The sequence below is a fragment of the Capricornis sumatraensis genome, chromosome 17 (genome assembly GCF_032405125.1).
Source record: "Capricornis sumatraensis isolate serow.1 chromosome 17, serow.2, whole genome shotgun sequence".
Lineage (NCBI taxonomy): Eukaryota > Metazoa > Chordata > Mammalia > Artiodactyla > Bovidae > Capricornis > Capricornis sumatraensis.
This window is the reverse complement of record NC_091085.1, coordinates 14290345-14314319: the sequence shown is the minus strand read 5'-3', so window position 1 is coordinate 14314319 and position 23975 is coordinate 14290345. Positions and strand designations below refer to the sequence as shown.

Genomic DNA, 23975 nt, shown 5'->3' with positions numbered 1-23975 from the left:
CTGGAGAATCCCAGGGACGGAGGAGCCTGGTGGGCTGACGTCTATGGGGTCACACAGAGTCGGACAGGACTGAAGCAACTTAGCAGCAGCAGCAGCAGCAGCAGCAGCAGCAGATGGACCTTTGTTGACAAAGTAATGTCTCTGCTCTTTAATATGCTGTCTAGATTGTCAGATCTTTCCTTCCAAGGAGCAAGCATCTTTTAATTTCATGGCTGCAATGACCATGTGCAGTGATTTTGGAACCCAAGAAAATAAAGTCTGTCACTGTTTCCATTGTTATCCCATTAATGTGCATTGAAGTAATGGCCATGATCTTTATTTTTGAATGTTGAGTTTTAAGCCAGTTTTTTCACTCTCCTCGTTCACTTTCACCAAGAGGCTCTTTAGTTCCTCTTCGCATTCTGTTTTTAGGGTGGTGTCATCTGCATATCTGAGGTTATTGATACTTTTCCCTGCAATCTTGAGTCCAGCTTGTGCTTCACCCAGTCCGGTATTTTGCACAATGTACTCTGCATATTAAACAAGCAGGGTGACAATATACAGTTTTGATGTACTCCTTTCCCAATTTGGAACCAGTCTGTTGTTCCAAGTCTGGTTCTAACTGTTGTTTCTTGCCCTGCATACAGGTTTCTCAGGAGGCAGGTAAGGTGGTCTGGTATTCCCATCTCTTGAAGAATTTTCCAGTTTGTTGTGATCCACACAGTCAAAGGCTTTAGCGTAGTCAATGAAGCAGATGTTTTTCTGAAACTCTCTTGCTTTTTCGATGATCCAGTGGATGTTGGCAATTTGATCTCTGGTTCCTCTGCCTTTTCTAAATCCAGCTTGAACATCTGGAAGTTATCAATTCATGTACTGCTGAAGTCTAGCTTGGAGAATTTTGAACATTACTTTGCTAGCATGTGAGATGAGTGCCACTGTGCATACCTTGGCATTGCCTTTGTTTGGGATTGAAATAAAAACTGACCTTTTCCAGTCCTGTGGCCACTAGGGAGATTTCCAAATTTGCTGACATACTGAGAGCAGCACTTTCACAGCATCATCTTTTAGGATTTTAAATATCTCAGGTGGAATTCCATCACCTCAACTAGCTTTGTTCATAGTGATGCTTTCTGAGGCCCGCTTGACTTCGCATTCCAGGATGTCTGGCTCTAGGTGAGTGATCACACCATCGTGATTATCTGGCTCATAAAGATCTTTTTTGTACAGTTCTTCTGTGTATTCTTATCAGTTCTTCTTAATGTCTTCTTCTCCTGTTAGATCCATACCATTTCTGTTCTTTATTGTGCCCATCTTTGCATGAAATATTTCCTTGGTATCTCTAATTTTTTTAGCTAGCTTTACATCCTTAAAGGATTTGGTTAAGTACAAAGAAGCACAAAGTTCACGCCACAAGTAAATAAAAATGGAGACCTAAGAAAGCTGGATATATTTAAAAGTGAGTAGAACCAGTACAGTCAAGAGTAGATATTTTTCTCAAGTGAACACAGTAAGATGAGGTAGGAAATGCTTTTTTCATGGGAAATAGTGAAAAATTAGGTAGAAATCATTTGCTTTTCTAGGAAGATTAGGACAGTGCTGATGGAGGGGAATAACATTATTTTTAAACAATTTATTTTGAGAACAATAAACCTAGAGGAAAATAACAAACACCTCAGGCCACTGACCATTAGAACTATCCATAGGAGAAGCAACCCAGACACGTATAAATTACTACAACTCATTAAGAAAGAGAAAAATTTCAAAGCAGGGAAAAGACAAAACCCTACAAAAATAAGAAATCTAACAGCATCAAAAGTTAGAAGATAGAACATTACTTATGACAGCATCAAAAGTTAGAAGATAGAGCAACTCTATTCCTACTAATATGTCCTAGAGCAGAGCTTTTGGTGGATCATGGAATCAATTTATTGAGGCATCATCAGCATGTTTGCCCAGCATGGGGGGTTCCACTGCAAGGCTTTCAGGAGCTTAGTTCTCAGACCAAGGATTGAACAGGGATTTCACGACCAGCAATGAAAGCACAGAGTCCTAACTCCAGGACAACTAAGGAATTCCCATCATCAAAAACTTTAAATATAAGAGTTTATCACTCCATACTGACATTTAGTAAGAGTGAACACTATCTCACAGCATCAAGCTCTGTTTCAGGCGTGGGGGGATAGGTGGACATGTGCACACACGTATGTAAACACACATAACTCATCCCAATAGATTTCTTACTGTGAACAACAGTTACATGAAGCTTGAAAATGGCACCTCTATTAAAGCCTTTGCCTTTGAGCACCTGACTTAGTCACAGCAGTGAAAATGAATGAAAGAAAGCTATATATAAGAATAAAAAAGATTTTTCTGTATGTTCCAATCAAACTTTATTTACAAAAGCACCCAATGAGCAAGATTTGGCCCAAGGACTGCCCATCCCTGGCTTCAATCAACTCTCTCCCACACTAATGACTCTGATTAATTCTTTTTTAAAATTTATGTATTTATTAAGAATAAAAAAGATTCTTAGAAACAAAAGGGTTGATGAGAAAAATAAGTAACAGAAGAGTTCACACAGTACAATGTCACTTTCATAAAATATAAAAATAGGCAATATAAGAGGTTATATTACTTTGGAATACGTATTTTTTTTAACTTTTCAAGACGGAAATGAGGATGGGTGGGGGCTGGAAAGGCTGACCCATACAACATGTTTTTAAGTCAGGTAATCACGAGTCTTCCTTTACAACACTTCACGGCATATATGCCACACAAATTATTTTGGATGTAATTAACTCATTTGAAAAGAAAATTTTTTTAAATGTGTATTTATATCAAATATGAAGTGATAAGGGCCTAACTAATAAGACAGCATTATGAGTCAGAACACAAGGATTAACAGGAGGAATGACAGAGCTATAACAAAGGAAGACAGTTACTTAATTTCATTTGCTGTGATTTCACTCATTAACTCCGGAAGTCAGATAAACACATTAATTACCACTTTTACCATTTCTAGATTAACACTGGTGGTTAAGAAAAGTTTAGAAACTTTCCTGAGTTTACAAACTATAAATTACTATAAATCAGAATTCAAATCCAGGACCAGCCTATCTGCCAAGTCCATGTTATCTTCATTACTCACACAAACAGACTGGTGACTGGATATAAATATTTAACTATAAACACTCCAAAGCTAAGGTGTCGGAGATACCTTCTATTCCACCCCTTTTGTTTTGTGGATAGAAAATAATTGAGAGACTAAACAGTCAATGATTTGGCACTTCTCAAGCATTTTGGTCTCAGGATCCAAATTGTTTATTTATATGGGGCATGTCTTCAGTTGTGTCCAACTCTTTGTGACCCCCTTGGACTAAATTCTCCAGGAATTCTCCAGGCCACAAAGCTGGAGTGGGTAGCCTTTCCATTCTCCAGGGGAACTTTCCAAACCAGGGATCATACCCAGATCTCCCGCATTGCAGGCAGATGCTTTACCAGCTGAGCCATGAGGGAAGACCCTATTACTAATCACCACATTAGAAATTAAAGCTAAGAAATTTTACAAATATTGATTTCTTTTGAAAATAGCAATAAACCCAGGATCTATTAATATAAATGGCATTTTTCAAAGCAATAATAAAAATGAGAAGAGTGCTATTATTTCACAAATTTCATTTGCTATTATTTTTGCAAACCTCTTTCAATTCTGGCATAATAGAAGATACCTACACTCTAATATCTGCTTTTGTATTCAGTCGGTTGCATTATATTGTTTAGATTGCAGTACATGAAGAAAAATCCATCTTCTCACTAGATATGTAGCTAGAAAAGGTGGACCCCTCCACTCCCTGAAATGGTCTCCTGGGCTCCCAAGGTCTTCAGATAGTACTTCAAGAATTACTGCTCTAAAGATTATATTCCTTTAGCCATTTTTTCTAAGGACATGACAAACTAAAGTATATACGAAAGTGCTGAATTAACAGGGAACAGGCATAAAATTATTAAAATCTAATTCACAGCGCACTTTCCTAAATGAGAATTTTCCCAGATATATTTGAAATCCAATCCAAATTATGTGAGATCTAAACTTAACCCTATTTTTCTCATGAAGTAGTAAAGGGAAAAATACTACTAGGAGCAAATCAGACCAGACTGCAACAGCTCACTACAACAGACATCAGAATAGCTGGGTACCAGCACAAACTAAAATAACTCAGAGAAGAGGTGGCAAAGTGTTTCTGTAAAGTGCCAAATAATAAATATTTTAGGCATGGGGGCAAAAAAAGTCTCTGCCACAAATACTCAATACAAAATACATAAATTAATGCAAGTGGCTGTGTTTCAATAAAAATTTATTGACAGAAACAGGTCAGGCCAGATTTGGCCCTTAGGCCACAATTCTTTGAAGACTGCTTTTCACTAAACTGATTAGCTTAGAAATGCAGAGACTAAAACAAAGCCATTTTAGAAAATCACATCTTTGCCTCATTTACCACTGGATTATTCACAAGATCGTAGCGTAATCTAAGACACTTTTGTAAATCCTTACTATAGCAACACATCTTTCTCTCATTGAAGAGGAAGGAAAAATAATTAATAATAATTCTGTTTATTTAATTTATTTAATTAATAATAATTAATAATAACTTCAAATAGCTGAAGTTATCCACTCAAGAACATATATTTAAGAAATGACAACATATTCCAATGTGGTTTGGATGCAAAGTTGTGCCCAACTCTTTGAGACCCCATGGACTGTAGCCTGCCAGGTTCCTCTGTCCATGGGATTCTCCAGGCAAAAATGCTGGAGTGGGTTGCCATTTCCTTCTCCAGGGGATCTTCCCAACCCAGGGATTGAACCCGGGTCTCCAGCATTGCAGGCAGATTCTTTACCAACTGAGCTATGAGAGAAGCCCATATTCCAACAGATGGGCAAAATATTCCAGAGCATTAACTATGATAGTCAATAAAATAAAACATTTAAAGATATACCAGGGACTTCCCTGGTGGTCCAATGGTAAAGAATCCGCCTTGCAGTACAGGGGATGCAGGTTCAATCCCTGATTAGGGAACTAAGATCCCACCAGCCACAGAGCAACTAAGCCCACGCACTGCAACTAGAGAGTCCATGCACCACACGGGAAGATCCTACATGACGGAATGAAGATCCTGCATGCAGCAACTAAGACCTGATGCAGCCAAATATGAATAAATACTTATTAAACTTACTACACACAAAAAAAATAAAAAATAAATAATAAAAAATAAAGATATACTAAATGTATCACTTCTGTTCTTTATCCTTCTAGTCAATTTATAATATTACCATTTGCTAATTATATTACTTTTGGATATATATACAGTTCCTAAATAAGATATATAAAGCATAATAAAAGCTAATAAATTTAACTGAATTTTCATTTGAATATTGAACTGAATATTATTTGAAATGTAACATTTCCTCAGAAGACACAAACATAAAACTCCAAACATAACAACATAAGCAACAAATTGACAGAAGACATTCATAAATAATATAGGTAGCAAAGGATTAAGACCAAGAATATATGAAGAATGCCCACAAAACATAAAGAGTGCAAATTAAAATTAGGGAAACACAGCATTTAAAATTCATCATATTTGGAATTTTTTAAACTCCAGCCATAACAAGTGATAAGGTGATATGAAGACATGAGTATTTATACACCACTGGCAAGAATATAAACTGATACACTAGTTTGGAAAAAGAATTGTATATCTTGTAATGTTTCACATCTGCATCTTACAAATTAGCAATTCCAATTCTTGAAAGAAACTTTCTCATGTATACAAAATATATCAAAAATTCTCATCAAAATGATACACAGATGAAGTTATACCATGGAATACATACAACTGAGAAAAAGTACACAACGACCTTGGTCAATATGAATGAATCTCAGACAGTGATAAGTAAAAATAGCAAGTTATCAAAACATGCATTTCATACAATGCCATTATCTCTATTAAGTATACATATGAAAAACAAAATTATCCAGTGTGGTATGCATGTGTGTAATTAAAAATACACATACAACATACAAATAATGAAAGCACCAAATTCAGGTGAGTGGGAGAGAAGAGGGGCTGAAAATGGCAGACAAAGCAACTGGGATGGAGAACCCACTTTCACAAACATGGTAGGTACATCATTCCTTCTAACTTTTTATATATCTAGGACATTTCATTGATATTTTTAAACAAAAGCTATATATAAATAAGTAACACTGGATTGAGGGGTTTTTATTTTAAAAAAGACTAGTAGATTTTCAAACAAATTTTTTAAGAGAATATAAACATAGGAGCAAAAGCAAAATTAGCCAGAGCTTTTTGTTTACTCAACCACCTTATAGTACTAAAGTAATTCTCATCTTTGAATATTGTGCGCCACCTTGTGTTCAAAAAGGTTTAAAGTCCTGTAAAATTCGGAAAACTGTATCTTGAAAATGGCTACTTGAAAATATAAATTCCTATGCTGTTACAAGGTTTCACTTTATTAAGCACAAGTAACAATAACATTAAAAAAAAAAAGCTATTCTGATTCTGCTGAACTTAGAAATAGTCTATCTTTCTTCTTAGTTATTCCTTGTTTCAGTTGTTCACTACACTTCCAAAGTGTAATCTGCATTTTTTACTTCATTTTAAGTATATAAAATTTTGTTAGAGAAACAAAATTACAGACATTTAAAATGTTAAAATATACTGTCATTTAAAAAAACTTACCTTTGAATGTGTGATTGATAAAGTGTCTACCCACACACGCCAGCCACCCCACTCATATTTGATTGCATGGTAAAGTAGGATTCGGAATATGGCATAAACCATTTCTGTTATCTTTTGTTCATCTGAATTCTTAGGATTAAAATAGCAGAGAGAAAGCATCCACTCTTGCCACACAGAACACTGTAGCAAACTCCTGAAAATATTAAGAGGACACTGAATTACTTAAAAAGTAAATCAACTGAAAGAATTCCAAAAACGTAAAACTTTAAAACAAAATGAACAAAACAACCAGCTTTATTATGTATACAAGACAATTAAAAACAATGAGGTATTGAAAGTTCAAATAACTCTATGGTATATTACTTGTACTGCTGCTGCTGCTAAGTCGCTTCAGTTGTGTCCGACTCTGCGTGACCCCATAGACGGCAGCCCACCAGGCTCCCCCGTCCCTGGGATTCTCTAGGCAAGAACACTGGAGTGGGTTACCATTTCCTTCTCCAATGCATGGAAGTGAAAAGTGAGAGTGAATTTGCTCAGTCGTGTCCGACTCTTAGCGACCCCATGGACTGCAGCCTACCAGGCTGCTCCGTCCATGGGATTTTCCAGGCAAGAGTACTACTTTAATGAAAAAGCATACAGAAAGTTCATTTCATAGTATTTAAAGCAATTTGTCCTAGAAAACATAGGCTTATTCAAAGCTAGACTTGAACACTGCAAATAAAAGCTAACTGATCCTGCTTACCTTCTATTTTCTCTACTGTTATTAAAAAGTTTAATCATGTCAGAAAGAAATGCTCTGCGAACTTCCATGCTCTCTGGGCACTGCACAGAATTTCGAAGTAGCGTTGCAATTACTTTTAGTATCTCTGTAAGACAATTCAAAAATTAGTAAAAACCACAACTTTACAAAAACTTCATGATGCAAGATCATCAGTATATTTCAATTTCTTTTATTTCCCTGACATAAATGTCTACCTAAAATATCCTCTTCTGTATTATAAAAAAAATTATCTGCGGACAAGACTGTCAAAACATTCACTAGAAATCATATATAAACAAGAAAGGAATTTTTTATTTTCATCATTAGACAGAATACTTAAATTTTAAAACTTTGTAGTAAATCAAATTAAATTATAAATGAACTAAATGACTGCTGACACCTCTCCATAATCTCTGCCAGATAATAAAGTTGACCTTAAAATATACATATTTTAATTTTTTAAATACTCAAAACATATATATAAAATCAAAACCTCAGAAAAAAAGAATTCTCAGCTTCTTCAACAATATGTATAATAGGCACATACTGTTTCCTTTATCATTGTGAATTTTAGAAGCTATCAAGATTTTCTTCCATAATTCTAAAAGTAAAATTAGACATAAAAATATGAAAAGTAAATTAAACATCCCCAATAAGTAAAACTGCACCTGTAATACTCTTAAATATTGACTAAATTTATACTATAAATTTTAAGAAAAGAAATGCTTAAAAAAAAGAAGAAAAGAAATGCTTAAAGTATATAAAAATCTAAGTAGAATGATCAAATAATAATATGCCAAAGTTTTACACAAATAAAAGTTGAGGAATTCTAAACCTGCAATTGACCAAGATTTTTGGTGTTTCTAAAGTTCAAAATATCAAATAAAAGATATTTTATCATAAACTTAATAACAATTTCTGAATTCTTCTAATGACAAAGTCTACCTGAACAATGATTACCATGACAATAATATCCACTAACTTTGATGATATACTATTGTGAGATGCTTTTTTAGAAAATACAGATATTAATACATATAATCCTCACAAAATGATAACTAGGTACTATTATCATCTGGATTGTAGAGATACTACTATTTACCCATTTGGATAAATTACTGTACCCCAAAATCACTTACCTGTTAAGACTGAAAAGCAGACATACCATTTTTTAAATACCACAGTGTACAGATTATCTTTTCTGCTAATATATTACACAGACAATATATTTAAAGTTCTTACTTCAATCAGTCATCTTTCCCATAACTACATAAAATATATTTTATATTATATATATTATCAAGGCTGGATGAAGCACAAGCTGGAATCAAGACTGCCAAGAGAAATATCAATAATCTTAGATACACAGATGATACCACCACTATGGCAGAAGAGGAACTAACGAGTCTCTTGATGAAAGTGAAAGAGGAGAGTGAAAAAGCTGGCTTAAAACTCAACATTCAAAAACAAAGATTATGGCATCCAATTCCATCACTTCAAAGCAAACAGATAAGGAAAAAATAGAAACAATGACAGACTTTATTTTCTTGGGCTCCAAAATCACCGTGGATGGTGACTGCAGCCATGAAATTAAAAGACGCTTGCTCCTTGGACGAAAAGCTATGACCAACCTAGACAGCATATTAAAAAAGCAAAGATACCACTTTGCCAACAAACGTCTGTATAGTCAAAGCTATGGTTTTCCAGTAGTCATGTACAGACATGAGAGATAGACCATAAAGAAGGCTGAGTGCTGATGATCTGATGCTCTCAAACTTAGGTGTTGGAAAAGACTCTTGAGAATCCCCTGGACAGCAAGCAGATCAGATTAGTACAACCTAAAAGAAATCAAGCCTGAAAATTCACTGGCAGGACTGATGCTGAAGCTGAAACTCCAACACTTTGGCCACCTGATGTGAAGGGTCGGCTCATCAGAAAAGATAGTGATGCTGGGGAAGACTGAAGGCAGGAGGAGAAGGGGACGACAGAGGATGAGACGGTTGGATAGCATCACCGACTGGATGGATGTTAGTTTGAGCAAGCTCCAGCAGACAGTGAAGGACAGGGAAGGTGGCATGTGCAGTCCATGGGTTGCAAAGAGTTGGACATGACTGAGCAAGTGAACAACAACAATATAATTGAGGTATTTTTTCCTTTTTTACTGTGTAAAATAATGATATCACAATTCCTTGGAGGCTAAGAAAAATTAAACACACACACCACATGTGTTTTTAAAACCAGTACTGAAACAGTATCACAAACATAAACACAACTCATCACACAAAAAGTAATTTAATTTATAAATGCCACAAACCAGTTATTTTAATATCACTAATCTTAAAAAGATGAGAAATGTACACATTTTAGAAGTCCTTAAGAACTCTAAATATCAAAAGAAAAGATTATTAACCAAGACTAAGTTCTTAAACAATTAAGAAGACAGATATTTTTCAATTCCACACTTCGTATTCTTAACTTGACAGGAATTTAAAATGAAAGCCACATTCATGGTCCATGTAACTTAGCCTGACATCACCTAAAGAGTACAGTCAAAACTTTACCAAAAATCTGAACACAGATCTTATGCATATAACTCTTGAAAATCTCTATATAAACATTTCCCATGACCTAAGGTCAATTTGAAATTATAGTCGACATCAAACACAAACAAAACTACTATTATATTAATCTCTATAATGAAATGTTATCTAAACAATGTGTTTTCAACAATATCAACTTTAGGCTCAGTCGTGTCCAACTCTTTGCGACCCCGTGGACTGTAACCCACCAGGTTCCTCCTTCCATGGGATCTCCAGGCAAGAATACTGCAGTGGGTTGCCATTTCCTTCTCCAGGGGAATCTTCCCAACCCAGAGATCGAACCCAGGTCTCCTGCATTGCAGGCAGACGCTTTAACCTCTGAGCCACCAGGGAAGCCCATGCATATAATTCTTGGCAGAAGAGGAACCTAAGGTCAATTTGAAATTATAGTCGACATCAAACACAAACAAAACTACTATTATATTAATCTCTATAATGAAATGTTATCTAAACAATGTGTTTTCAACAATATCAACTTTAGGTTCTTCAGTGCCTTTACATTTGGTAACAAAATGTACTCATAAAAAATAAGTTAAAAGGAAGGGAATGGGAGAAATGGGTGAAGGTGCTCAAAAATCGGAAGCTTCCAGTTATAAGGTGAGTAAGTTCCGTGGAGACAACAGATGACAATACTGCACTATGCACCTGAAAGTTGCTAAGGGTATTCACTACGAATAAGACAAAAAAGTAAGACGGTGTAAAGCCATGGATGTGCTTACTAACATTACTGTGGTAATCATTTCACAACACGCATCAACTCATTACACTGTACATCTTGAAATTACACAACGTTGTATGTCAACTATATAACAATAAAGCTTGAAAAACAAGAAACAAATATCAAAAACAAAGTATATTAAATACATACGAGGATTCTGTATCTTTACTGAAGAATCAGGATCTGGATGTTGTTTATGTATCACTTGAGTGCAAATCTGTTCTATGAGAATCTACAGAAATGAAACACCAGATTGGATTAGCATAATCACTATATCACTATCACTATTAATGACCTTTAAGTACAACACTAATCAACATTATAACCATATTTTAAATTAATTATGAAATGAAACATGAAATAGTCAATACATGCAGAAAATACTTAAACAGAGATGTCTGCACTATTTAATAACTCAGACTAACAGATTTATTAAGAAATAGCAGTTTATTTAAATAACTAGTTTCAAAATCATACATCAAACCTAAATGCTTTTATTTCATCTACACATTAGTCAACTCAATTATATAGGTATTTTTAGCTAAAAATTAGTTAAGATTAAATGCTCCCTGCATTCCTACCTCAAATAGGACATTATATGTGGTCATTGTGATTAAATTTGTCTGAAGCATGAGTCTTTCAGCTAGCAATGAAAACAACCCATGTCCAAGCATGACTTCAGCTTTTCTTCTGCAATTACACAGAAAAAAAAAAATCAAACACAAAGTTTTACTATTCACTATTTAGCTGATGAAGGAGACACAAAAATGTTTTTCACAATAGTAACAAATTCCAACTCAATAATGCCCCCAATTTCCTTCAACCTAGAACTTACAAGGCCACAAAATCTTTAAGTACAGAAATACAAACTACAATATGGGAACAATTAAACTTTAAGAAAAATAGGACTGGTTATGCCACAGCACAGCAAAAATCACCATCAAAATCTTCATAGTTCGATTCAGCCCCTCATTCATGTCTGACTCTTTGCAACCCCATGGATTGCAGCATGCCAGGCTTCCCTGTCCGTCACCAACTCCCAGAGCTTGTTCAAACTCATGTCCATTTAGTCAGTGATGCCATCCAACCATCTCATCCTCTGTTGGCCCCTTCTCCTCCTGCCTTCAATCTTTCCCAACATCAGGGTCTTTTCCAATGAGTCAGTTCTTCGCATCAGGTGGCCAAAGTATTGGAGTTTCAGCTTCAGCATCAGTCCTTCCAAAGAACACCCAGGACTGATCTCCTTTAGAATGGACTGGTTGGATCTCCTTGCAGTCCAAAGGACTCTCAAGAGTCTTCTCCAACACCACAGTTCAAAAGCATCAGCTCTTCGGCACTCATTTTTCTTTATGGTCCAACTCTCATATCCATACATGACTACTGGAAAAAACACAGCTCTGACTAGTCAGACCTTTGTCGGCTTTTTAATATGCTGTCTAGGTTGGTCACAGCTTTTCTTCCAAGGAGCAAGTGTCTTTTAATTTCATGGCTGCAGTCACCATCTGCAGTGATTTTGGAGCCAAAGAAAATAGTCTCTCACTGTTTCCACTGTATCCCCATCTATTTGCCATGAAGTGATGGGACTGGATGCCATGATCTTCGTTTTTTGAACACTGTAACATTACTTTGCCAACAAAGGTCCGTCTAGTCAAAGCTATGATTTTTGTAGTAGTCATGTATAGATCAGGGATTTGACTATAAAGAAAGCTGAGCACTGAAGAATTGATGCTTTAGAACGGTGGTGTTGGAGAAGACTCTTGAGAGTCCCTTGGGCTGCAAGGAGATCCAACCAGTCCATTCTAAAGGAGATCAGTCCTGAATATTCATTGGAAGGACTGATGCTGAAGCTGAAACTCCAATACTTTGGCCACCTGATGCGAAGAACTGAGTCATTAGAAAAGACCCTGATGCTGGGCAAGATTGAAGGCAGGAGGAGAAGGGGACGACAGAGGATGAGACAGTTAGATAATATCTTGACTCAATGGACATGAGTTTGAGTAAACTCCGGGAGTTGGCGATGGACTCGGAGGCCTGGCATGCTGCAGTCCATGGGGTTGCAAAGAGTCAGACACGACTGAGCAACTGAACTGAACTATGAATAATCATATAAAGCCAAATCTTCACAGCAATTTTTTACTAACTAGCAGCTACCATGAATAATAATCTAAAGCCAAATAAGTAAAGTAGAAAAACAATGTGGAAGGAAAAGTAGAAGGCATGCAAGAGAATTTTTAAACAAACACTGTGAAGGTGAACACAGTAAAATTAAACTTTCAAGCAGAAACTAAGGGACTGAGGATTACAAACTTAATTCTACCCCTGGGCTTGTCAAATGTTTTCTCCAAATGGCTGGATAGTATATATTTCCAGTTTTGTGTATCATGCTCTCTGAAGCAATAACAACACTGCTGTTGTATAAACAGTCATAGACAATAAGCAAATAAATGATTGTGGCTGTGTTCCAATGTAACCTTATTTACAGTCAGTTAGCTGGATGCAACACAGACTACAAATTTACCAATACTTTTCTACCACCAAAACTGTTAATTTTTATAATAAACCAATTCTGGTATAAGGAACAACAGGTAGGACAAGAACATCCGCCTTCAGTTAAGAAAAGAAGCATGGAGGTTTCAGTTTAGTTCTAGATACATAATGGAATACGGTATGTGGCCAACACCCACGTTAATTCTGTTAGCTATACACAACAGATACAGCAAATGATGATCAAGCCACCCGAAAAGAAGCCCTTACCCAGATTTACTTAGAATTCAACTTGTACAAATGTATTCTCATAGTGAACAAAATGAAGAAAAATTAAGCTAAAAACAGAAACAATATACTCCTGTTCCCTACTTTATTTTTAATATGTAGAAAGAGGACTAAACTTATATAGAATTTTATGAGTAAAAATAAAAAGACTAGAGGAACCACAACATAAATACTATCCCAAAGATTTATAAAATTGATATGTAATATGCAACAGTCCATTTTAGATTACAATGCATACTCACTTTGGGGCCAGGTGTTTTAAAAAATAGCCCATTGCCTTGAGAGCCTGTACTCTGATTCCTTCACTTGTTGATGCCAGAAGTTTATAGATAACACTGAATAAATTAAAATTTAAAACAAATTACTATGAGTATCTTTCAAAAGTAAATATCTTATATATGCATATTTTTTCATATAGCCACACAATTATAAACCTTAGTCACACAATTATAAATGTATCTTCAAGTAAGATATCAGTGAATATACATTTCTAACATTTAAAAATTTGCTTATCAACTATATGTTCTCTTCAAGAAACCCACTTTAAATATAAAAATATATACAGATAAAAAGTAACTGAATGGACAAAAATACACCATCTTAGTAACTTATCAAAAATAAGAGTAACTACATTAATTTCGGACAGATTTCAAAGTATGGAAAGTTATCAGGGATAAAGAAGGACATTATATCATGATAAACAGGTCAATTCTTCAATATGACCTAAAAGTCCTTAACATGCATGTACCTAGCTACAGAGCCTAAAACTATGTAAGGCAAAAACTTACAGAAGTGCAAGGAGGAACAATTAATCCACTATCATAGTGGGAGATTTCAAAATCCCTTTCTCAGAAAAAGACAGATCCAGCAGGCAGAAAATCAGTAAGGACACAGTTAATCTCAAAAATACCATCAAACAACTGGATGTCACTGACATCTATGTACTACTTCCCAGGATACCCAGGTGACACGGTGGTTAAGAACCTGACTGCCAGTTCAGGAGATGCGAGAGGCGTGGGTTAGATTTCTGTGACAGATGACCTGGAGTAGGAAACGGCAGCCCACTACAATGTTCTTGCCTGGAAACGTTCATGGAGGGGCCTGGAGGACTCCAGTCCATGAGGTTGCCAGGAGCTGGACACGACTGAGCACACACACGTGCTAGCGCCTTGTACAACAGTAGAAAAACACAGTTTTCTTGCCTCACACAGAACATTCACCAAGTAGACCACACCCAGGACCATAAAAAACACATAAGCAACAAATATAAAGACTGAAGATGACATAACACCTGCTCCAAAACCACATGAAATTAAACTAGAAATCAATAATGCTGCTGCTGCTGCTAAGTCACTTCAGTCGTGTCCGACTCTGTGTGACCCCAGAGACGGCAGCCCACCAGGCTCCCCCGTCCCTGGGATTCTCCAGGCAAGAGTACTGGAGTGGGGTGCCATTGCCTTCTCCAATGCATGGAAGTGAAAAGTGAAAGTGAAGTCGCTCAGTTGTGTCCGACTCTTAGCGACCCCATGGACTGCAGCCCACCAGGTTCCTCCATGGGATTTTCCAGGAAAGAGTATTGGAGTGGGGTGCCATTGCCTTCTCCACAAATCAATAATAGATAACTGCAAAACACCAAAATACTTGGAGATTAAACAACATACTTCCTTCTAATAAAAGGAAGAAATCTCAAAAAAATTAAAAGCATTTTCAACTAAATGAAAATGAAAGCACAACGTATAAAAATTTGTGGGATGCTGCAAAAGCAGCACTTACAGGAAAATTTACAGCACTGAATACACCATATTCTAACAGATAAGAAGAAAGATCTAAAATCAATAACCTAAGCTTTTACTCTAGGGCATCTGGATGAGAAAACTCAATTGAAAGTAAGCAGAAGAAAAACAATAAGCACTGGAGTAGGAATCAGTAAAAAAAAAATGTAGAAAATCAATAAAAATAAGTTGATTCTTCAAAAAGATCAATAAAATCAATAAGCTTCCTTGGAGGCTAAGAAAAAAGAGAAAAGACATAATTTACTAATGTCACATATAAAAAGAGGGATATAACTACAGATGCCATGCCCATATAAAAGAATATTATGAACTCTATGCCCACAAATTCTATAACCTACATGCAGTGAGCCAATGCCTTGAAAGACACAATCTGCCAAAACATACACAAGAAAAAATAAAAGATATGAATAGGTTTATATCTACTAAAGATACTGAATAACCACCAAAATAGAAAGTGCCAAACCGAGAGGAATTCACTGGTAAAATCCACATTTGGGGAAGAAATTATACCAGTTCTCTACCAGCTCCATCAGAGCACAGAAGCGGAAGGAATACTCCTAACTCACTCTGATTCTGTGAGCCACCATTACCCTATACCAAACCCAGAAGAAAACACTATAAGAAAACGACCAACATCTTACGTTAGACCGATATCTCACATAATAGAGATGAGAAATCCTCAACAAAGTATCAGCAAATCAGATCCAAAAAAGTACAAGAAGTATATATGATGACCAAGGGAGATTTATTCTGGGTATACAAGGATAGTTTCACATCTGAAAATCAACTAAGGTAATCATCACATAAACACATAAGAAAAGTTATCAATTACATCAGTAGATAAAAAAAAAATTTTACAAACCCAACAGCCATTCATGTTAAAAACTCTAAATAAACTAAGGACAGAGGGTTAACTTTCTCACCTTGATAAAGACTATCTACAAAAAATCGACAGCTAACACATCACACTCAGTGGGGAAAAAATTCAGAACTTTACTACTTAGATCAAGCGAAAGGCATGACTGTCCCCTCTCACCATTCCTTTACAAGATCATACCGAATTTTCTTCCTAAAGTGGTAAAGCAAGAAAAGTAAATACAGTATACAGACTGCAAAGAAACACATAACATTACCTGTGTTTGCAGATGACACCATCACCTACGAAGAACACCTAGGACTGACTGACGAAACCAACCATGGAAATAGGAAGCGATTACAGCAAGGTTGAAAAATACAAAACTGATATCCAAAGTCAACTGTTCTCCTATATACCAACAATAAACAAGCCAAAGGACGTAATAAGTACTTCATCAAGGGACATACACGGATGGCAAATAAGAATATAAAAAGATGCCCCACATCATAGGGAAATGCAAATGAACACAAAAATACAACACCTATTAGAATGGTCGAACACCACCAAACACTGGTGAGGGTGGGAAGCAACACAAATTATCACCCTCAGAAGAAATTGAAAGCACAGCCACTCTGGAAGACAGTTCGGCAGTTTCTTACAAAATTAAATACACTTTTACCATACAATCCAGCAACTGCACTCTTTGGTACTTATCCAAAGGAGCTGAAAACATATTTCCAGGGAAAACTTGACATATGCATATTTATACCAGCTTTACATGTAACTGCAAAAACTTGGGAGCAACCAAGATGTCATTGATCAATACATAGATAAACTGTAGACATCCAACCAATGAAATATTATTCAGGCCTACAAGAAATGAGCTGTCGAGCTATGAAAAGCCTTTTGATTGAAAGCCTCAGATTGAAAACAATACATACTAAATGATACTAACTATATGGCATTCTAGAAAAGGCAGAACAAGGGAGACAATAAAAAGATTAGTGGTTGTGGGTTTGGCGGGGGGGCTGCTGAGAGGAGGATGAACAGGCAAAGCACAGAAGATTTTTACAGCAGTGAAATATTCTGAATGCCAGTGTAATGATGAACATATACATTCAACCAACCAAGATGGAGTAAGGACAAGAAGAGTTTCTCTGTCTTATGTATCCGAACTATTAGCTACAGACAAAATAGAAAAAGTAATTTTGCAAGTACTCCGAAGACTACAAAAAAGCAGGTGCATTGGTGTGGCGAAGTTAATACTTAGGCATTACACATTTTATAGGTAAGAGTCTGAATTTTTACTTTTCTCTTATAAATCTGACCCATGGTCTAGATCTCAGAGTTACTTTCTTTCAGAAGTCCAGATAGCTAATATTGTGAGAAAAATGATCCTCCAGGTTACAGGAATGAAGAAAACGGGTCCTACAGACTAGAGGCCTGGAAAAGCAAATGGAAAACCACTCCAGTATTCTTGCCTGGAAAATACCCTTGGACAGAGGAGGCTGGTGGGCCACAGTCCAATTCAGTTCAGTTGCTCAGTCATGTGTGACTCTATGACCCCATGGATTGCAGCACATCAGGCTTCCCTATCCATCACCAACTCCAAGAGCTTGCTCAAATTCATGTCCATTGAATCGATGATGACATCCAATCATCTCACCCTCTGTTGTCCCCTTCTCCTCCTGCCTTCAGTCTTTCCCAGCATCAGGGTCTTTTCCAATGAGTCAGTTCTTCGCATTGGGTAGTCAAAGTATTGGAGTTTCAGCTTCAGCATCAGTCCTTCCAATGACTATTCAAGACTGAAATTCCCTTAGGATTGACTGTCTTGACCTCCTTGCAGTCTAAGGGACTCTCAAGAGTCTTCTCCAACACCACAGTTCAAAAGCATCAATTCTTCAGCTCTCAGCCTTCTTTATGGTCCAACTCTCACATCCATACATGACTAGTGGAAAAACAATACCTTTGACTAGACGGACCTTTGTTGGCAAAATAACATCTCTGCTTTTTAATATGTTGTCTAGGTTGGTCACAGCTAGCCTTCCAAGAAGCAAGGGTCTTTTAATTTCATGGCTGCAGTCACCATCTGCAGTGATTTTGGAGCCCCAAAAAATAGTCTCTCACTGTTTCCATTGTTTCCCCATGTATTTGCTATGAAATGATGTAACCGGATGCCATGATCTTCTTTTTTTGAATGCTGAGTATTAAGCCAACTTTTTCACTCTCCTCTTTCACTTTCATCAAGAGGCTCTTTAGTTCTTCTTCACTTACTGCCTTTAAGGGTGGTATCATCTGCGTATCTGAGGTTATTGATATTTCTCCTAGCAATCTTGATTTCAGCTTGTGCTTCATCCAGCCTGGCATTTTGCATGAGGTACTCTGCATATAAGTTAATTAAGCAGGGTGACAATATACAGCCCTGATGTACTCCTTTCCCAATTTGGAACCAGTCTGTTTTTCCACGTCTGGTTCTAACTGTTGCTTCTTGACCTACATACAGATTTCTCAGGAGGCAGGTCAGGTGGTCTGGTATTTCCATCTCTTGAAGAATTTTCCGTTTGTTGTGATCCACACAGTCAAAGGCTTTAATGTAATCAATAAGGCAGAAGTAGATGTTTTTCTGGAACTCTCTTGCTTTTTTGATGGTCAAACAGATGCTGGCAATTTGATCTCTGGTTCCTCTGCCTTTTCTAAATCCAGCTTGAACATCTGGAAGTTCTCAATTCATGTACTGCTGAAGCCTGGCTTGGAGAATTTTGAGCATTACTTTCTAGCGTGTGCTGCTGCTGCTGCTGCTGCTGCTGCTAAGTTGCTTCAGTTGTGTCCGACTCTGTGTGACCCCATATACAGCAGCCGACCAGGCTCCCCTTGGGAGCTGGCTCCCCCTGTTTGTCCCTGGGATTCTCCAGGCAAAAACACTGGAGTGGGTTGCCATTGCCTTCGCCATTGCTAGTGTGTGAAATGAGTGCAATTTGCGGTAGTTTGAACATTCTCTGGCATTGCCTTTTTTTGGGACTGGAATGAAAACTGACCTTTTTCCAGTCCTGTGGCTTCTGCTGAGTTTTTAAGTCTGCTGGCATATTTAGTGCAGCACTTTCACAGTATTATCTTTTAGGATTTGAAATAGCTCAACTGGAATTCCATCACCTCCACTAGCTTTGTTTGTAGTGATGCTTCCTAAGGCCCTGTGGTTTGGTACTCCCATTTCTCCCATCTCTCTAAGAATTTTTCAGTTTGCTGTGAGCCACACAGTCAAAGGCTCTAGTGTAATCAATGAAGTAGATGTTTCTCTGCACACTCCCTTGCTTTCTCCATGATCCATGGTATGGAAAATTTATTATAACTAGATTATTAAAGTACCTACTGTAGCTGATCACTCAGCAAATTATCTGTTAAACTTTTGTGCCCCCCAAAACTTCTCACTAAATGAAAGACTTAAAACAGAACTATTCTCTTTTGTTGCTGATCATTGTTACAGACTGAATATGTGCTCCCCAAATCATATACTAAATCCCTAAGCTCAACTGTGGTTGTATTTAGAGAAGAAATCAGTTAAGTTAAAGGAGGTCAAGACATGCAAACGAGGCAAGAAAATACAGTCTGAAGGGGTAAACCTATCATCAGAACAAGACACAGATATGACAGAGAAGTTTTAAGTATAAGACAGGGAATTTAAAATAACTATGATTAGGAGGTGGGGCAGGAGGGAATTTGGGAGAAAACAGATAACAAATAAGGACCTGCTGTATAGCACAGAGAACTCTACTCAATACTCTGTAATGACCTATATAGGAAAAAAATCTAAAAAAGACTAGATATATGTATAGTTACAACTGAATCACTTTGCTGTACACTTGGAACAACACTGTATATAAACTATACTCCAATTAAAATTTTAAATAAAAAACAAAAATTAAATGAGGTCATAAAGGTAGGTCCTGATTCAAGTGGATTAGCGTCCTTATTTAAAAAACAATCAAACAAACAAACAAAGAGCTTTCTGCTTTCTCACTCACTCTCTTTCTGCCCTGTACAGAAAGGTCATGTCAACACAGTGGGAAGGAGGCTGCCTACAGCCCAAAGGGAAAGCCCTCACCAGACACCAATCCTCCCTTCAGGCACCTTTATCTTGGACTTACAGTCTCCAAAAGTGTGAGAAAACAAATTGTTGGTGTTTAAACTACCTGGTCTAGGGTATTTTGTTACAGCATGCTAAGCAGACTAATACAATGATGACTTGGGACTGAGGTTGGAAGAGGTTATATTTTAAAGGAAAGATACAGAGATCTTCTCTTAGATCACAATTGTATATTACTATTCTAGGACCTAAAGACAGGTCTGTTAGAGAATTTGACCTTACAATAGCTGTATAATAGCATTAACTATATAAACACTGGGATGATATTAAACAGTAACAGCCTCTATCATTGAAGACTTTTTCAAAAACCGTAAGACATGAAATAAAAGGATCTTATATACTGTTTTATAGGATCCAGTAACAATTTTCATTTCTAAGAACCTATCATTTAAAAACTAATCTCTTATATTAAATATATTAAAATTCTTGAAATGTTAAACTCTTACCGTAACCCGTTCCTTTGGTCAAAAGCAGGTATCATAGAGTTAGGATGTTCTGACATTAATGCAACAAGCAGCTGTAGGACATCCATTAGATTGTCATCCTAAAATTATTTCAGAATTTTTTTTTTAATAAGGAAAAACAACTTATTTGAACAATGACTACTTCTGTAATAATGAATCAGAATATCAAAAAAATAAGTAGGCTTCTGTACAAATACATTTGTTTAAAACACACTAGATATTTATATATACATATTCATCTGTAGAATTCAACCTATACAACACCAGTCAAATAATTTCATAATCAAAGATATAAAATGACTATTGTACTGTGTCAAGATTCCCTAAAACATATTCCATTGTTATAACAGGTATTGATTTACAGGTTTCTTTTTTTTTTTAAGGAATGATTACACATCAAGAAATCGGCAGAGAAGGACAAACAGGCTGTTCTGTTTTATTACAACAAAGACAAATTGAAGCTTCAATGTGCTAATAAGACGCTGGGAATATGGTAGTAGTGTTGGGAGCAACCAGGACCACAATGTGCACTAAGTCTCTCAAGAAACTAGCTCTGAAACAAGATCTTATGGGAAATGATAACTAGATAGTTCTCACATACTATCTGGGACAAAGTGTTAGCAGATCAGTCGTCTCCAACTCTTTGCAACCCATGGACTGTAACTTCTGTCCATGGAATTCTCCAGGCAAGAATATAGGACTGGGTTGCCATTCCCTTCTCCAGGGGATTTTCACAATCCAGGGATAAAACTTGGGTCTCCTGCACTGCAGGCAGATTCTTTACCATCTTAGCCACCGGGGAAGCCCCTTATTATCTGTGGTTAGTATTAAAGATATCAGTATAGATTAGTCCCTCAGTCATGTCCAACTCTTTGCAACCCTACGGACTGCAGCACGCCTGGGTTCCCTGTCCATCACCAACTCCTGGAGCTTGCTCAAACTCATGTCCATCAAGTCAATGATGTCATCCAACCATCTCATCCTCTGTTGTCCCCTTCTCCTCCCACCTTCAATCTTTCCGAGCATCAGGAAAGTCTTTTCCAATGAGTCAGTTCTCTGCATCAGGTGACCAAAGTATTGGAGCTTTAGTCCTTCCAATGATTATTCAGGACTGATCTCCTTTAGGATTGACTGGCTGGATCTCCTTACAGTCCAAGGGACTCTCAAGAGTCTTCTCCAACACCACAGTTCAAAAGCATCGATTCTTCAGCACTCAGCTTTCTTTACAGTCCAACTCTCCCATCCATACATGACCCCTGGAAAAATCATAGCTTTAACTAGATGGACCTTTGTCGGCAAAGTAATGTCTCTGCTCTTTAATATGCTGTCTAAGTCTGTCACCGCTTTCCTTCCAAGGAGCAAGCATCTTCTAATTTCATGGCTGCAGTCACCAACTGCACTGATTTTGGAGCCCAAGAAAATAAAGTCCATCACTGTTTCCATTGTTTCCCCATCTATCTGCCTTGAAGTGATAGGACCACTGTTCTTGCCTGGAGAGTCCCAGGGACGGGGGAGCCTGGTGGGCTGCCGTCTATGGGGTCGCACAGAGTCGGAAACGACTGAAGCAACTTAGCAGCAGCAGCAGCAGATGGGACCAGATGCTATGATCTTCGTTTTTTGAATGTTGAATTTCAAGCCAGCTTTTTCACTCTCCTCTTTCATTTTCATCAAGAGACTCTTTAGTTCTTCTTCACTTTCTGCCATAAGGGTGGTGTCATCTGCATATCTGAGGTTATTGATATTTTTCCTGGCAATCTTGATTCCAGCTTGTGCTTCATCCAGCCCATTTCACATGATGCACTCTGCATATATGTTAAATAAGCAGGGTGACAATATACAGCCTTGATGTACTCCTTTCCCAATTTGGAACCAGTTCCTTGTTCCATGTCCAATTCTGTTGCTTCTTGACCTGCACACAGGTTTCTCAGGAAGCAGGTATGGTGGTCTGGTATTCCCAGCTCTTTAAGAATTTTCCACAGTTTGCTGTGATCCACACAGTCAAAGGCTTTAGCATAGTCAATGAAGCAGAAATAGATGTTTTTCTGAAATTCTCTTGCCTTTTCTATTTCTTTCTATGGTTTTTTTTTTTTTTTGCTCTTTTTTTGTATGTCTTTTCTATGTTTCTTTCTAGAATTCTCTTGCTTTTTCTATATCTACATATGTGGCAATAATAAGCTTTTCATTTTTTAATTTGTCCAAGGCAGACATGATGTGATAAACACCACTGAACTCACCACCTGGGCCACAGAAATATATACTGCAAGCCCATGTGCGTACAGACTGCCTCTTGACATTTTTCAAAATGGACACTGCAGTGGTGGTGCGGGTCTCATCACCCAAGTGGGGAACAGGGAAGCAAAATTTTTTTCTCAAAACTTTAAGCTGGGTTTTTGTTTGGGGCGGCATATTTTTCTCCCCTCTCTGGATTTGTACTTTTAAATCTTAAATGATACACTGTTAGGCATGACAGGTAGTTAAAGACGCAATGGAGAAGTGTTTAAAACACCTGTGTTAGCTAACAGGTTTCTGAATTTATTGCTGTATCTCCAGAGAGAAGGCTGGAGAAGGTAACAAGGATTTTTGTATCAGCTACTGCAGCCTTAAAACAAAGTTGGTGTCTCTTTGGACTTTAAAATTGTTCCTATACAGCTTCTTTTATTTTTGCTTAATCAGATACAAAGGGATACATGGGGGGGAGGGGGGGGTGAAGGTTACAGACGACCAAAAAATGTTTATTGGGTGAACACACTTCTGTATATGGCATAATTTGATAACATTTGCAGAACAGCACAAGAATAAGCACATAGTTCTGAAATCTACAAATTTCAAGAAAACCCCTCACAATCTTTGTCGACTGTTAGAGGGCCTTATTGGGCATTACTAACCCAAAGATACAAAGGGAAGCAGCAGGCAGTCATCTCTATGGTGCCCTGCGTCCAGGTTCATTCACTGCTTTTTAATTCTCGCTGAGGCGGCTACTTGAATATTTAATTCTCAATATGCAAAATAAATCATCTACAGGTAGGGCACTGGGGTTTTGGAAAAGTGTGATTTGAAGGACCCCAAAAATATCTGATTTAATAGTTTCAGGGAAACAGAGCACTGTGACTTCCAGTTTTCGTTTATG

The 23975-nt window shown here is 37.1% G+C and overlaps 1 protein-coding gene across 1 annotated transcript in view; it reads right to left on the bottom strand.

The window, feature by feature from the left end:
* LRBA (LPS responsive beige-like anchor protein) overlaps window positions 1-23975 on the bottom strand; it is a 746329-nt gene that overhangs the window by 597382 nt on the left and 124972 nt on the right. Inside the window, exons 16-21 of the mRNA XM_068990001.1 lie at window positions 20831-20928; window positions 13837-13929; window positions 11404-11512; window positions 10973-11054; window positions 7487-7610; window positions 6745-6937 (exon numbers count right to left, since the gene is read on the bottom strand). Coding sequence (XP_068846102.1) covers window positions 6745-6937; window positions 7487-7610; window positions 10973-11054; window positions 11404-11512; window positions 13837-13929; window positions 20831-20928 — 699 coding nt within the window. The remainder of the gene's footprint in view (window positions 1-6744; window positions 6938-7486; window positions 7611-10972; window positions 11055-11403; window positions 11513-13836; window positions 13930-20830; window positions 20929-23975) is intronic.